Source organism: Manduca sexta, unplaced genomic scaffold (genome assembly GCF_014839805.1).
Source record: "Manduca sexta isolate Smith_Timp_Sample1 unplaced genomic scaffold, JHU_Msex_v1.0 HiC_scaffold_1074, whole genome shotgun sequence".
In the NCBI taxonomy this organism is placed as follows: Eukaryota; Metazoa; Arthropoda; class Insecta; order Lepidoptera; family Sphingidae; genus Manduca; species Manduca sexta.
Genome location: NW_023591903.1, coordinates 1 through 13,251, shown reverse-complemented (window position 1 = coordinate 13,251; position 13,251 = coordinate 1). Strand labels below are relative to the sequence as shown.

Below are 13,251 nucleotides of genomic sequence, written 5' to 3'. Positions count from 1 at the left end.
TATAACGTAAGCCGAAATTAGTTTAAAACCGAATTCATCGAATGCTGTCTCTATGAGAGACACGCACGTTCTGGGCCCGTCGCATCATACCAAAGCATTGCTAACTTGTAAAAAAAAAACTCATCTAACCAGTTTACTCGCATGGCATACATGTAACAAGTGCGTCATACATACACACGTCATACAACTTACCCGGGAAAATACTCGTTTTCCTTGACTCTACCATTTTGAGGAAAATTTTATGTACAATTGTGTATAATTGAAACATTCAAAGATACATTGGTTCATGCGATGAGTTTATATTTTGTATCAATTATTCTCAATAATAAAACCGGGAAAATGTAGATTAAAAGAATCAACTATTGTAATATTTAATGTTTACAAAATGGCTGAAAACAGCCAATTCAAATCGGTTTTGTTTTTACAAATATGATGGAATTTAAATAAGGATACTATTTATATTGTAATAATTGCATTCTGGCCATTCCAATGTGCATATATTGTAGACTTATTATTTTGATGTTTATAGCACATATTTAAAAAATATCATTACTATTAGATTTTTATTATTCATAACTTTATTATCCTTATACGAACTAATTTTACTGCCTCTGAATATAAACTAATGTGACAAAAAAATATCTTGATAAATTATTCTATAATTTCTTTAAATAACACGTTATTTGCTTTATCGCATTGCATCAAATGCATATTATACTTATGGTTGACGTCAACCTTGCCAATTTAATAGTTCATACAAATTCCAGTCACAATAAAGTCATGTATTATAGATTTGGCCTACCGCTGGATATGGACATCTCTCGTAACTACTTAGCTCAAAGTCCACACTGTCGCACTGTCCTAAAACCAAAACACTTCAACGAAATGATGAAATAGCCTCAACCCTTTTATCTCTTGATATTTTCTTCACTGCAAGACGAACTATCCAAAATGAATATTCTTAACCAAAGATGATAATTAATTGATATTAGAATTATTTAAATTGCAATTCGCGTTCAGTATTTAATCAAGGATGCGTATAACTAAATGTATAATATTATAGATTTGAAGAAGCGCGGAGAGATAAAGCCCAAACGTGAGGCTTATCTGTCGATAGCGCGTGACGTTACCGACTGCCGACAACCGCAGTGTCGACAATGTCTTGTTCCCCGCTGTAATTGTTGCTTATTATCAGTGTATTTGTTACGTAATGAATTAAACTTGTGTAATCTAGTAAATATTTTTATTATGAAACGTAGTTCAGTTGCGCTTGATATTAAGTCAAGTTATATGGCACCAAGTGAAGGATCTTGTTATTCAACTAAAACAAAATGTACGGAATTATGATAACATACATTTATTAATTTCATGTGACTGATTGGAATTTTCAACGCTGTTTCCTTCCTTGGCTGAGCTTGCCTTGGCTATCACACTTATGTAAGGCACCATGGCGGTGCTTATGGCGCATAGATGAAGGATCTCTTAGAAGTGGGGGAGCTTTCCTTGAGCTACCGCTTTGTAATGTATATAGTAGTAGAATCATCTCGTATTATATCATTGTACGTTTTATGATGAGATTTTTGATGAGACTTCATTAATAATTTACTTTGCTTGCAGCATGATAGTTTTCAGTAAATATTTGCAATATCTTTTTATACAAGGCTAGGGTCATTTTAGAGCAATAGCGATCGAAGATTATAATATCAACTGCACAAATTCTGTCTATTAGGATATCTTCAATTATGTGGAAGGAAAGGAAGCCATGAGTCTAAGCCCCCTTATTCATAGACGTTTTTTATCTAAGCTGTGATAACAAGTCTGTTTCTCAGTACTGACGGCATGGCAGCCTTCGCAGTGCTTAGACAAAGGGCCGTTGTGATTCGCTAATATTGTGATACAACAATATATAATAAGGGGGTAACTGTATTTATAAAATAATACGCGTCAATATCTTTATATTTTATGGCAATTTAAACAACCGCCTCTGTTAGCTGATTTAATTTGATAAGTCTCCATGATTCCCATATATAATAATATAATAATAATAATATCAGCCCTGTATTATATACTTGCCCACTGCTGAGCACGGGCCTCCTCTACTAATGAGAGGGAGTCTCCATGATTCCCATATGACATATTAATATGTAGATATACCCATATTCCACCATTGTAGTTTATTCAATACGGATTGTTTATTAGCATATAATTGATCGTCTGATAAGAGATTAATGAACCAGATAGGTTAACAGACAGTAACTATTTGCACAATACAAGTATTATCGTTTCATCATGTAAAATCTCATATTTCTGCATCTATTGCGCATTAATATAACATCTTATGACTAATAAATGATATCCCTGGCTGGAATTCTTCCAGCCAGGGATATCATTTATTAGTCATAAGATAAGATAATAAGAGTACTTGAAAAATAAGTATTACTGGAATCCTACCCATCGAACAACAACGGTTGCCTGAATTATGTCGGCCAGCCTTATTGATTGTACACTTGACGATGAATGCGATTTGTTGTTTCTTTTAATTAATTCAGCATTGATACGACAATTTTGTTTTGAAAATCAAGTTTAGTCATTGTTATTTTGTCAACATATTAAATACGATTACTAATTTATAACTATAGTCAGGACTAAAAGCGAGCGTTACGTTTATCGTGAGTCATGATGCGAATGATTACAGGACAAGTATTTAAAGCCCGGAGCCAATGTCTACAACACTGTTCCAGGAACCCACATCACGCTGCGTGATGCAAGTCACGTGTGGTAGGCAGCACGTGTACGTGGTTTATCTGAACGCTGCACAATGTGTTGTCACTGCGCCTCGCGTGACAAATGATTGTTAATCATATTACCAAAACGTTAAGATGGAAATTGGCAACACTTCCTCATCGAAAGTGAGACGACGCCAGCCTCAAACGAATGGTGGATGAAAGTTCTAAACATTTTTGATACAATCTGCCAAGTTTAAAACTAAGTTGAGACAAGCCAAAGAAAAAACTCAGATATGAATCGTCACTGGAGACCGGAAGTTTGAGACTTGGCGTGTTTTGACAAGTTCAAACTAAATCCAAAATTACTACCATTTACTTTCCCTATCGGCAATAAAAATCTAATTTTGACAATTATAATGCAACTATAAATATTACCAGTACTATTCTAGTGCGACGATGTCGATAAACGATAGCCGTTGCGGTTCAAACCTTGATATTTATAGTGCCACTGATAATGTTATCAGCTGACGGATAAGAACCCCCGCGACATAACAAACCTGCAACGGCAACTTTTAAACGTTTTTTATACCAATTAATTAAATCTAATGTTGAAACACTCTGTCGTATTTGAACAAAAAATATAGCAAAATCTCAGATGGGTTACGTCATGCAAATCATTCTAGTGTAAAGTCATATACGGTTTTATTTGAAATAAAGTGTTAATATTAGTTTTGCGCAACTGGCTATAATGATAACATCAGTTTTTGGACCACATAGTCGGAATAAAATTAAATGATTACTTGAAACTGACATTCAACTTCAAAATTTAAGCTAAAATTTCAAACATTGACAGTCATCTTGATGATGGCAATCGCTTTGAAAGAATGTCATGTACCCCCGCCACCGAGACAAATGTATCGTCCGCAAATATTTGTGTTCGGATTTTGTGAGAGCGGAAGTATTTCGTATACACACACTTGTATGATCTCTATCCTGTATCTTAGTGTGGGATCAGAATTTGGGACTTTACGACTGTTGTATTAATAGTATTTATTTGGGAGGAAAATTTTTACATGTCAAATAAACAGCTATTCTGAGTACATAATGCGATGTATGAAATACTTTCGAACTTCATTCGATTAAAATATTGAATTGTAAATATGCGGAGTCAAAGGTTACTGTGATTGTGGCGTTCTTGTAGATTCCGATTTTCCAGAAATCTCGAAAATTCTAATTTTAGCGTGATGAGACGATTTTACAAGTTGTGTTATCTAATGTAAACAATAATTTAGATTACTCGCGATTAATGCATTAAAATAAAGCATTTTAAATTTCCCATCGCTCCCGGGAATTTTGTTTCCCTCCGAGTCCGTGGTGGGTGTTTGTGTAGCCACAAACTGTATCGCATATTCGACAAGTGACCCGCACCGACGCAGATCAACCGTTTAACAGCCGAGAGGTCATTACAGCGACCTCACTTATCATACGCCGAAACGACAGCATCAACTGCGACTTAAACGCGTAGACATAAGGCACAGATTTCATCAAACTCAGTCGCACGAATAAGGCACAGATTCCTTAAAGCCAGGTAGAAGTTTTTTAACGACCTTGAGCTAAGCGACGAAAGCAAGTTGCCCGTGTTCTTGGCCATAATTGCTTATTTATCAACGAGACGAGACTTCTGTATTAACCCATAACTACTTTATTGAATGTTGACATGCCGCCTTTCATAACACGACAACCGAGTTTGGTAAATATTATGTTATACTCTCAAACTAAATATTTTCCAAGCAAATTTGAAAACGTAAAATTCACAAGGATCGCTTAGCGTCATATATCCAAGGAAAAACGACGTAAATAGCACGTGTCTCGAAATTAGCAGTTGAAACGAGCAGTTTATTACAATTAGCCGGCACTCGAGTAGACGCGACCGCATGGCAATCAGTCTGGCAATTTGACTTGCACGTTTAGTGAGAAAAACTTCATAAACCGACCGTTACGAGCCACAGTGACACCAAGGATTCATAACACTGGGGAAATGAACACATTGAGGGCAAAATTGAAGTCGTGCTCTGTATGCATAGAGGGCGATAAGGGGGTTGGAGGCCGCGGTAGGTCACGCCGCGCGGGCCCTGCCCTGCGACACGGATGCCATGAATAACTTAGTGACGAATTTCGACACTCAATGGACATCCAGCCGTCCATCTATGTCGCAGGAGCGCCGGTCAAAGAGACAGGGAAACGACTTGCGAGACACGTTTTCAGTAGGAATATCGTCAACTTACTAGGCGACTACATTAAAATTGAAACCGTAGAAATACGGATGTAAATTTAATTTTTATTAAAAGGCAAGTTAAAAAAAACATTTGTGAGAGACAACAATGCTTGTATGGAAGCCGTGTTTACGACTGGTTTGTGAGTATAACATTGGGCTATTCAAGTAGCAAGCCATAGCAGGTAAAAGAGAACAAAGGCGGGTGCAAGTGAGTGATGGCAGGGCGTAGGCATCGCAGGCGGCGGAGGCCCGCTTATGGGAATGTTACAATCATTACAACCATTCATAAACGGTTGAATGAGCGCAAGAAGGCGCGCGGCCGGCGGCGGCACGGTGCGCGCGCGCAGCCGCCTCGCGACATCTGTGCTGTCGCCGCGAAAATGCCGCGCGCTACTATACTTCAAACACGGCTAAATAAACCGGAGTAAACATGCACTGCCACATGTCCGTAGAAAGCAAAAATAAACCTTAGCGTCTCAATGTTCGCCTGTAGTGTTACAAACTGATGACTACGGCGGTGTATTGAACCCGTCGACTAGTAGCCTCCGATGCGTCACCGCGGCCCGCGCTACTTGAACCAGTAACATTCCATGCGACAAAGCCGCGGTGCCCGCAAACGACGCATAAATAATTAGACAATAAGCAGGCAGGGCAAGAAATCGGTAATTTGTATCGCGTCGAGATAGGCGGAGCGCAGAGGGAGACGGGTGCAGGCAGGCGCGCGCCGCCGCGGCGCGGAGATATGGCAACGCGTCAGGTGGAAGTGGCGCCCGTTCTGTTCTCGCTTCTCGCAGTCGCCGAGGACGAGCGACCGCCCCCGGCGCACCGCGCGCCACCCCGCGCGCCCGCTAATCCTCACCCGAACACAATCTGATAAAATTCGCGCCAGCTATGAACATTACGCAAAGCCACTCGACACTACAACACGCCGATAATGAATGACCCCGACGATTTCTTTGACACGCTCGTACATAAACACCGCGGTTCCGTGTCGGCGTCGTGTCGCATTATCGAACCGATCGGCACGTTCAAAAAATGTAATAAGAAAGTTATTTCCTCGACCTGGCGAAACTAGTCTTGCGAACGCATTACTGTCCGCGCTTCGGCCAGGTGAATTCAAAATGACCTCTATGGGCCGATGGCTTCTTGCGGCCTCGCTGCCCGAATGCGTTGACATTTTGTGGGTTAGCAACTCGACATGACTGTGTTGAGGCGAGAATGATGCCAGGATGACTAACGAGCGAGCGTCTTCGTTCGACTCGGCGCAAATTGTCTCGTACAAAAACTTTAACGCAATAGATCGATTTGGCAGCCGAATCGCAATAAGGTGAATTTTGTATATCAGCGTCCGATGACGATAATCAGATCATCCACTTAGACGTCGTGGTCTCATTATTTACGAATTCCTAAATGAACTACCAATCAACTCTGAACAACAGCGCGTGGCGCAGGTATCACGGAAACGTAATGATTTCGAAAGAAAAGTACATACGAGTTCTTTCATCAATGTAAAAGTGACTTACCAAGGCGAAGAAGTTTGTATGACAATCCTCGAGACTTGCACCGTTTGTTTGGTGATTTTGATGCGTCATGGTAGTCCCGGGCACTTCATTTTCATTTCACAACACTAAAAACAGGTATAATCTTAAAGAAACCACTCAAAATCTTAAAATCATCACCGACATTTAGTGTAGTTTTCACCTTTCAATGGCGACTGGAAAATGGCGGATAGGAAACAACAACCCAAGCCGACAGTGCTGCACTCAACGGCAATAGCGAAAACTAGTTTCGTCCAGAAATTTTATAACGTTCCATTTTACGCGAATTACTTTTAGAGTTACGTAACACGTGGAAAATACTTTCATAATTTTAATGGGATTGTAAATTACATTTATTTGTATGAATACAATTTTTTACGAAAATTCACTCATGTTATTTCTGTATCTTCAGTCTAATTTTTATTATATTGATGTTTAGCCGGATTATATATAATCTATATGCTGCGTATATCGAACAAGCCAGCTTCTAGCTGTCAAAAACAATAAATAAAAGGGAAATACGCAAAGAATCAAAACATAATCTATTCTTACATATTGAAACATTTCACTGAATATTTTACATTGTTTTGTCTATATTTCAATACAATATGTTTAGAAACGTATTGTTACCGTTACAGCGGACAAATTTGCAGGTTAAGTTTGGTTATGTTATTTTCATGTGATTGTGTATATAATTATTAAATTATGTAATTATTTCTAACTTTCCAGTTAATCTCTGTGAGAAATGCTCAGAAGAAATATCCTAAAGTTGATAAAAAGTTACAAGCGGCAGCAGAGTCCTTAGCAGCTCGGGGGTAAGGTTTCACGTCTTGAATCGAACCATTTCTAGGATGTGTGTTTATTATATTACAATAGCTATTTTGCATAGTTTGCGGGTATTACAGCAGTAGAAAAATTATCTTAGAATATATTTGTTAATTTCTTGCAACTTTAAAATTCAGTTTCACAAAAGCCATTTTTATTATTTTCTTACATTATATCATACCTCCTGTAAATTTGCTCATTATTTGCTTACCTTGATTATAACCTCGTCGAGGTTTGAGAACAATGAGGAGATTAGGCAAAACTTGGTAGAGAATAAGTTCATTCATATTTATCTTTACTTCATTGAAACTCTGTCAGAAATTACACCTTTCATTCAATCTGTTGTCATGAAAGATATACAATAAATGTTCTCCAGTTATTGCCTTATGATTACTCTGATCTGATACAGGTCTAGCCCACAGTTTCTAATTTTCTAATATATGATCATTTGTGTTTAAATTTGGTATTGCTGTACATTTTTAGAGTACAAACTAAAAATAAATACAATAACAGTTTACACATTAATTAATACATATATTTACTTTCCATTCATATTCTTAAAACTGTTATTAATACTTTTAGTCATTATAACAGCAAAAAATGCTTTAATCACCTCAGGAGACGTCTGCCTATCTGTTGTAGAACAATATTGATTTCATTTTAGAGATTATACTATTTAGGAATAGTAAAAAAAATATTAAATTTACAATACTTCTAACTAGTGTATGATGTTTTTGTTGTTCTTACAATTTCCATTTTTGAATAATTTTAATTTATACATAACTTTACTTTAATTCCAGTTTCCTGCGACCAAACAAGCCCTGGGATCCACCAGCAGACATTGAGAAAACTATCCTAAAGATATGTGCAGATAATGGACTGAATGAAGAGTCTAACTTTGAAGCTCTTGAGTCAAAGTTTAATGTGCTTAAAGCATGCTATGAAGAAACGGGGCACAGTGTGCCAAATTCACTATTGCATACAATTGAGTCAGTGTGTAAGTTGTTATAATTTTATATTCAATTGTAAAAGATATTGAGTAATTATGCAGGTATGGAAACAATGGCCTAATAAGTTGTTGGTTTGAAGTAAACAGACTCATTAATTATTGTTTTTATTATTTTACCAATAGGTGTAAATTGTACATCTTGAAAGTATGGTCATACTTGAAATGTCTAATTTTCATAATAAGTAGACATTTTCGTAGCAGTTTTCCACATTGCTAATGGTTTCCAGAATTAGTTCAGATTCATAATTTAAACAGTTTATTAAGTTTTAGTATGATTTTAATCTAGATCTGTATCAATTTCCAGATGACCTGAAAGAGTTCTACATGACTCCTGTGGACACAAGAACACCATATGATGCTCTCAAACACATGGACTTGCCCAAGAATCTGCATGTGCAGGAAGATTATGTCAGGTTTCATCCTGGTTAGTACTTTTTTTTACAAAATTGGATTTATATCAAGTTTATAGTGCCTTTTATAAAAACAACTTAATTAATTTTTAAAACTGGGATCTTAGAGGAGTTCTTTTTCTTTCATGACTAGTTATTTACTTGCAAATAATTCAACAAAACATTTCTAACTTTAAATCAAACAAAACTAAGTAAAATGAGATTAAATGTCAAATTATAATAAAAAAAATGTCCAGGTGTCCAGGAGTAGCAGTCCAGGTGTAACTTATTGTATTGATACTTTAGTTTTGCCTGTCGCATATCTCTTACCTCCCTGATGTGTTGGCAACCAAATTATGTCCTTATTTTAATATATTATATGGTTATAATTATCTATCAATATAAAAGTTATATCTTAATTGCTATTATAATGTTATATACTGTCATATTAAGGAAATGAAAATACAAAATGTTTATAAATAACATATAAACTGAGTTAAAAGTAAATAGTACAAAGACACTATATTTTACATTTGTTTCAACACAACAACAGTTATGACAATTGATGACAAAAAGTAAGCCTGGAGTTTCTTTCTGCCTTCCTTCTTTGTGTAGTCATCACTTGGATAGCTAGTTAAGACTTGTAGGTTAGTTAACCCAGGGCTATATTAGGTTCTTATGGTTCTCAGCAGTGAGGGTCACAACATGTAATCTCTTTATCTCCTTGCTTCTCAGCCCAAACAGTTGCATTTAGTTTACCTTGTGCTTTTTTTTATTAATTTTGTCACTTATTTAATATGACCATATAAGTGATTTAAAAATAATTTTGTAGTAATAAAAATATTCTTATAAGTTGTTTTGACATATGATAAGTGTAACTTTGCATACATTATATATTTTTTTACTTTATTCCAAGTTTTATTATGAAAGTAGTTAGTACATGGGGCACATGTACTACCCAAAATATATAATTAATTTAACATTTTATTGTTATTTTTTCAGATAAAGACACTCTGTTCAATGGTAAATCTGCATACCCTCAGAGTTCCACAATTGTGACAGGTCTGAAGGCACGCAAGAAGTATGAGGGGTTCAGTGCGAAAAGATCATGGCCCTAATGTGTAAATTTGTTGTTAAATATATTAGTTTAGTTCGATAATAATAAAATAAGTAAACTGATATTGTGTATTTTTTATTACAATCCAGAGTTAAAAATGTATTTAAAACTTTCTTTAATATCTATATATAATTGTATTATTCCAAAAAAGTTGAAGCATACTTATAGATAAATAAAAAGGTAAAGTTCTGGGTTCGATTCTCACGCGTGTCCTTTTGGATAATCAGTGAATGAGGCACTAATTATACCCAAAGGTGTTTGGTGATAGATTTGCTACCTTATTGAATATAAACGTCACTTAACTGCTAACTCTATTGTCTGGCTCAATGCTTTTCACTTCAAAGTTTGCTTAGCCTGTCTGTAGTCGTTTGCTAGTTTGATTGCTTTTCGTACCTAACAACCTAGAGCCCTAGACGAGCCGCGGCTTACTACATGTAGGTATGTTAGGGTATTTAGGTTTTAGGATAAAATTCTTTGAACGATACTCGTAATGACGATAGGCATTTGAATATCAAAGTGTGAAAAAAAAATTCCAAGTCTGAATATAACCCATAGTATAAGTTTGTAGTCAGCGATAATATTATGTAACCTTGACATTTGACATTAAGGATTTATTTTTGCATGCAATTTCCGAACGATTACCTACGTTTGACGCTTGAATTGTCTTGACAGTTCGTCTGAGCTTTACAGCACTTTATAGGTTAAGTTTCAAGATACACCCAATAATGAAACATATTTACGCAATTTATTAGCGAAATACCGATCGATATTATATGGGAGTACGAAAATGAACGTGTTATTGATACTCTTTTTAATCTTTATAGTTGTATACTTTATTGTATCTTGGTAAGCGCCGTATACAAGATGACATCGCCAATTTTTATTATTGTTTTTGTTTTGTTTATCACTTATTTCTGTCGTATTTATTTATAGGCTCCTGCCGACATGGTTGGCATGGTTATTCAAGAGAAAATACCATATAAAGTTGAGGATAGGAAGGATCGCTGTACCCAAATTGATATTGAGAGACGTAAGCCTATCTAAAGAGCGATATTCTGTTGTAAGTATTGCTGAGGAAATCAATAATATCTACAAGTGTATCCACATAGTACTACTACCATGTACTAAACATTTTTACAGTATCAATGATGAGTTAAGCCTTTTAGACTATATTCATATAAAGTAATTGTGAAAGATTTTAATCAGCAAGTTGCTACATTTATGTCATGTCAAATGAAACAGATGCTTATGTTAGACAAAGATTATTATTATTTAGATACATATTGAATACTGTACAATCTATAGTATCAAGATAGTAAGAATATTATGTACAAAATAAGAACTATGGTGTGGCATTATTTACAACAATTTTGAGTTAATAAACGTTGAATATAAATATTGTATAAAACCTTACAGTGTATTACTAAATATGGAAGGAATTTAGCAAAAGCTTTTCTTGCTATTTTGTTATGATTTGTTAATTTTTTTATGTAAATACTGTATATTAACATAGCTTAGTGTCAGAGACCACTTCTCAACACATATGCCATGTAAGCTTTTCAGTAGAAGAGATTAATAAAAGGAGCATTATTTTGGAAATGCACATTATTATTTTATACACATAATTTCTTCTAATTGACGTGTTAATGCTGCTTGACCTTTTGATATGATTTTGAACATCTTGTATTGTATGATTTAAAATTATTCAGTTACAAGAACTCAGTTATCACCTTTGAACTACAAAACAATCTTAACTTCCCATTAGTCACAAATTGTAGGGATTAAGTTTTGCTCTTGTCCCCTTCAAGTATGTTGCTCTATGCGGTGGCCAACACCCACACCATAAACTTTTTCTACAGTGTGCATAGATAGCTTAATTTTATATCGGCCTGGATACATTCTGATGTGCTGTATTTAACCAGAAGTTAAAGATTGACTACTATTCAATAAATCATGCGTATTTTTCCAGCACATAGATGAAATATCATTCCAAAGCAGTTGTTTCAATTCTGAAATCAACAAGCTTGTGTCGGTTGTGATCCGAGGTGTGGAAGTCACAAACAATGTGGAGGAGAAACGGAGTGTTGTCGTGGAGACCATCCTCAAACCGTTGCTGTCCAAACAGAATTCCCTCACCAGGGAGGGGATGGAAGAGGAAATCACATCTAGAATGTTTGAAGATCCTAAGTTCCCAGGACAGAAGAAGCTACTGGACTTTAGAGATAAAAAACTGCCGCATAGTTTGATTATGTTTGCTCAGGTATGTAGTATTTAGGTCAATCTCCTATTTCCTCCTACTCCTATTAATATCTGTGTGAGGTGATGGAATACAATTGTAAAGCAAATAGCGGTAACAAATTGGATTAGCCGTTATGGTTGGTTGAATGCCTCATGTCTACCCCATTGGGGGACACAATCTCAAGTAAATAGTGTCAGAATTAATATCACAATCTTGCAAAATCTAGGGTTCAAACTCTGGGCCAATTAGTCACAGCTCACATATTATGTTAGCTTTAGACTAGAGCTGATAATTAAACATACATCATAACTTTATTCTTGAATAGGTAGGCAGAAATGCAACCAGGACACACATTTTTCGCTAAATGTGTTCAGTCCCATGATGTGATAGGATGTGAGCCTATCACCATATTATGTACAAATGAGGTTATAGTAATTCCAATAAGTAGGTTACATAGTATATTCATTAGGAGTCTCATTATCCTAATTATAATTATAGAACCATCAAGACTTAGTGTTTTGGGTACTAAGAATGTCTAATGATCTATTTGATAATTGTTTGGTTCAACTGGTAATCTAAACCTGAGATATCCAATGGCATATGATAATATTTCAATCAAAATATACATATATATTTTCTTTTGTAGGAGTATTTTTAGATACTTTAAATTTTATCCTGCATGGATTTAAACACTCAAACTAAAGAGAGACAATTATTAAATACATAATATTATACACATATTAACACTATTGTTTCCTCAATTGGAATTTATTTCAATAATATTGCTGATGGCTGACACCTACACCATAAACTTTTCTTAGTAAGAATTGAATTATGTTTCACTGCACACTGTGTAGATCATTCACATAAGCTTGACTTATAATGTCAATTTATTTAATGTTATTATTATTGACGGTTAATGTTGCATTTTGCTCTCACAGAAATATATAAGTACTACTCATAGAATATTTTGTGAAAAGATTAATAATTACAACATTCATGTATTTCAACATAGGCAGCTTGGCTGTGCCCTCTGCATTACCAAAGTCCTTAAGCGATGGTGACCATGCACAATCATGTGGACCTTTAGCTTGTCTGCCTTTGGTCACAATAAAAAAAAGCTAATTATTATT

The 13,251-nt window shown here is 35.5% G+C and overlaps 2 protein-coding genes across 2 annotated transcripts; both read left to right on the top strand.

The window, feature by feature from the left end:
• The first annotated feature begins 6,946 nt into the window (after positions 1-6,946).
• On the top strand, positions 6,947-9,943 carry LOC119191131 (39S ribosomal protein L50, mitochondrial-like). Its single transcript, XM_037445018.1, has 5 exons — positions 6,947-7,192; positions 7,269-7,354; positions 8,165-8,361; positions 8,678-8,797; positions 9,765-9,943. The coding sequence occupies exons 1-5, from the start codon at positions 7,148-7,150 to the stop codon at positions 9,878-9,880; spliced, it is 564 nt and encodes a 187-aa protein (XP_037300915.1). The 5' UTR covers positions 6,947-7,147; the 3' UTR covers positions 9,881-9,943.
• Positions 9,944-10,539: 596 nt separating this feature from the next.
• On the top strand, positions 10,540-12,139 carry LOC119191130 (the record flags this gene model as incomplete). The annotated part of the gene is made up of 3 exons (XM_037445017.1): positions 10,540-10,725; positions 10,813-10,939; positions 11,849-12,139. Coding segments are annotated over exons 1-3 (477 nt in total), but the record flags the coding sequence as incomplete, so codon positions are not given.
• Positions 12,140-13,251: the final 1,112 nt, after the last annotated feature.

Excerpts from the sequence above, each read along its gene's own strand:
- LOC119191131 (XM_037445018.1), top strand. The coding sequence starts at position 7,148 with ATGTTTAGAAACGTATTGTTACCGTTACAGCGGACAAATTTGCAG. Across the intron at positions 7,193-7,268 it reads TACAGCGGACAAATTTGCAG|TTAATCTCTGTGAGAAATGC; the intron begins GTTAAGTTTGGT and ends CTAACTTTCCAG. Across the intron at positions 8,362-8,677 it reads GCATACAATTGAGTCAGTGT|ATGACCTGAAAGAGTTCTAC; the intron begins GTAAGTTGTTAT and ends ATCAATTTCCAG.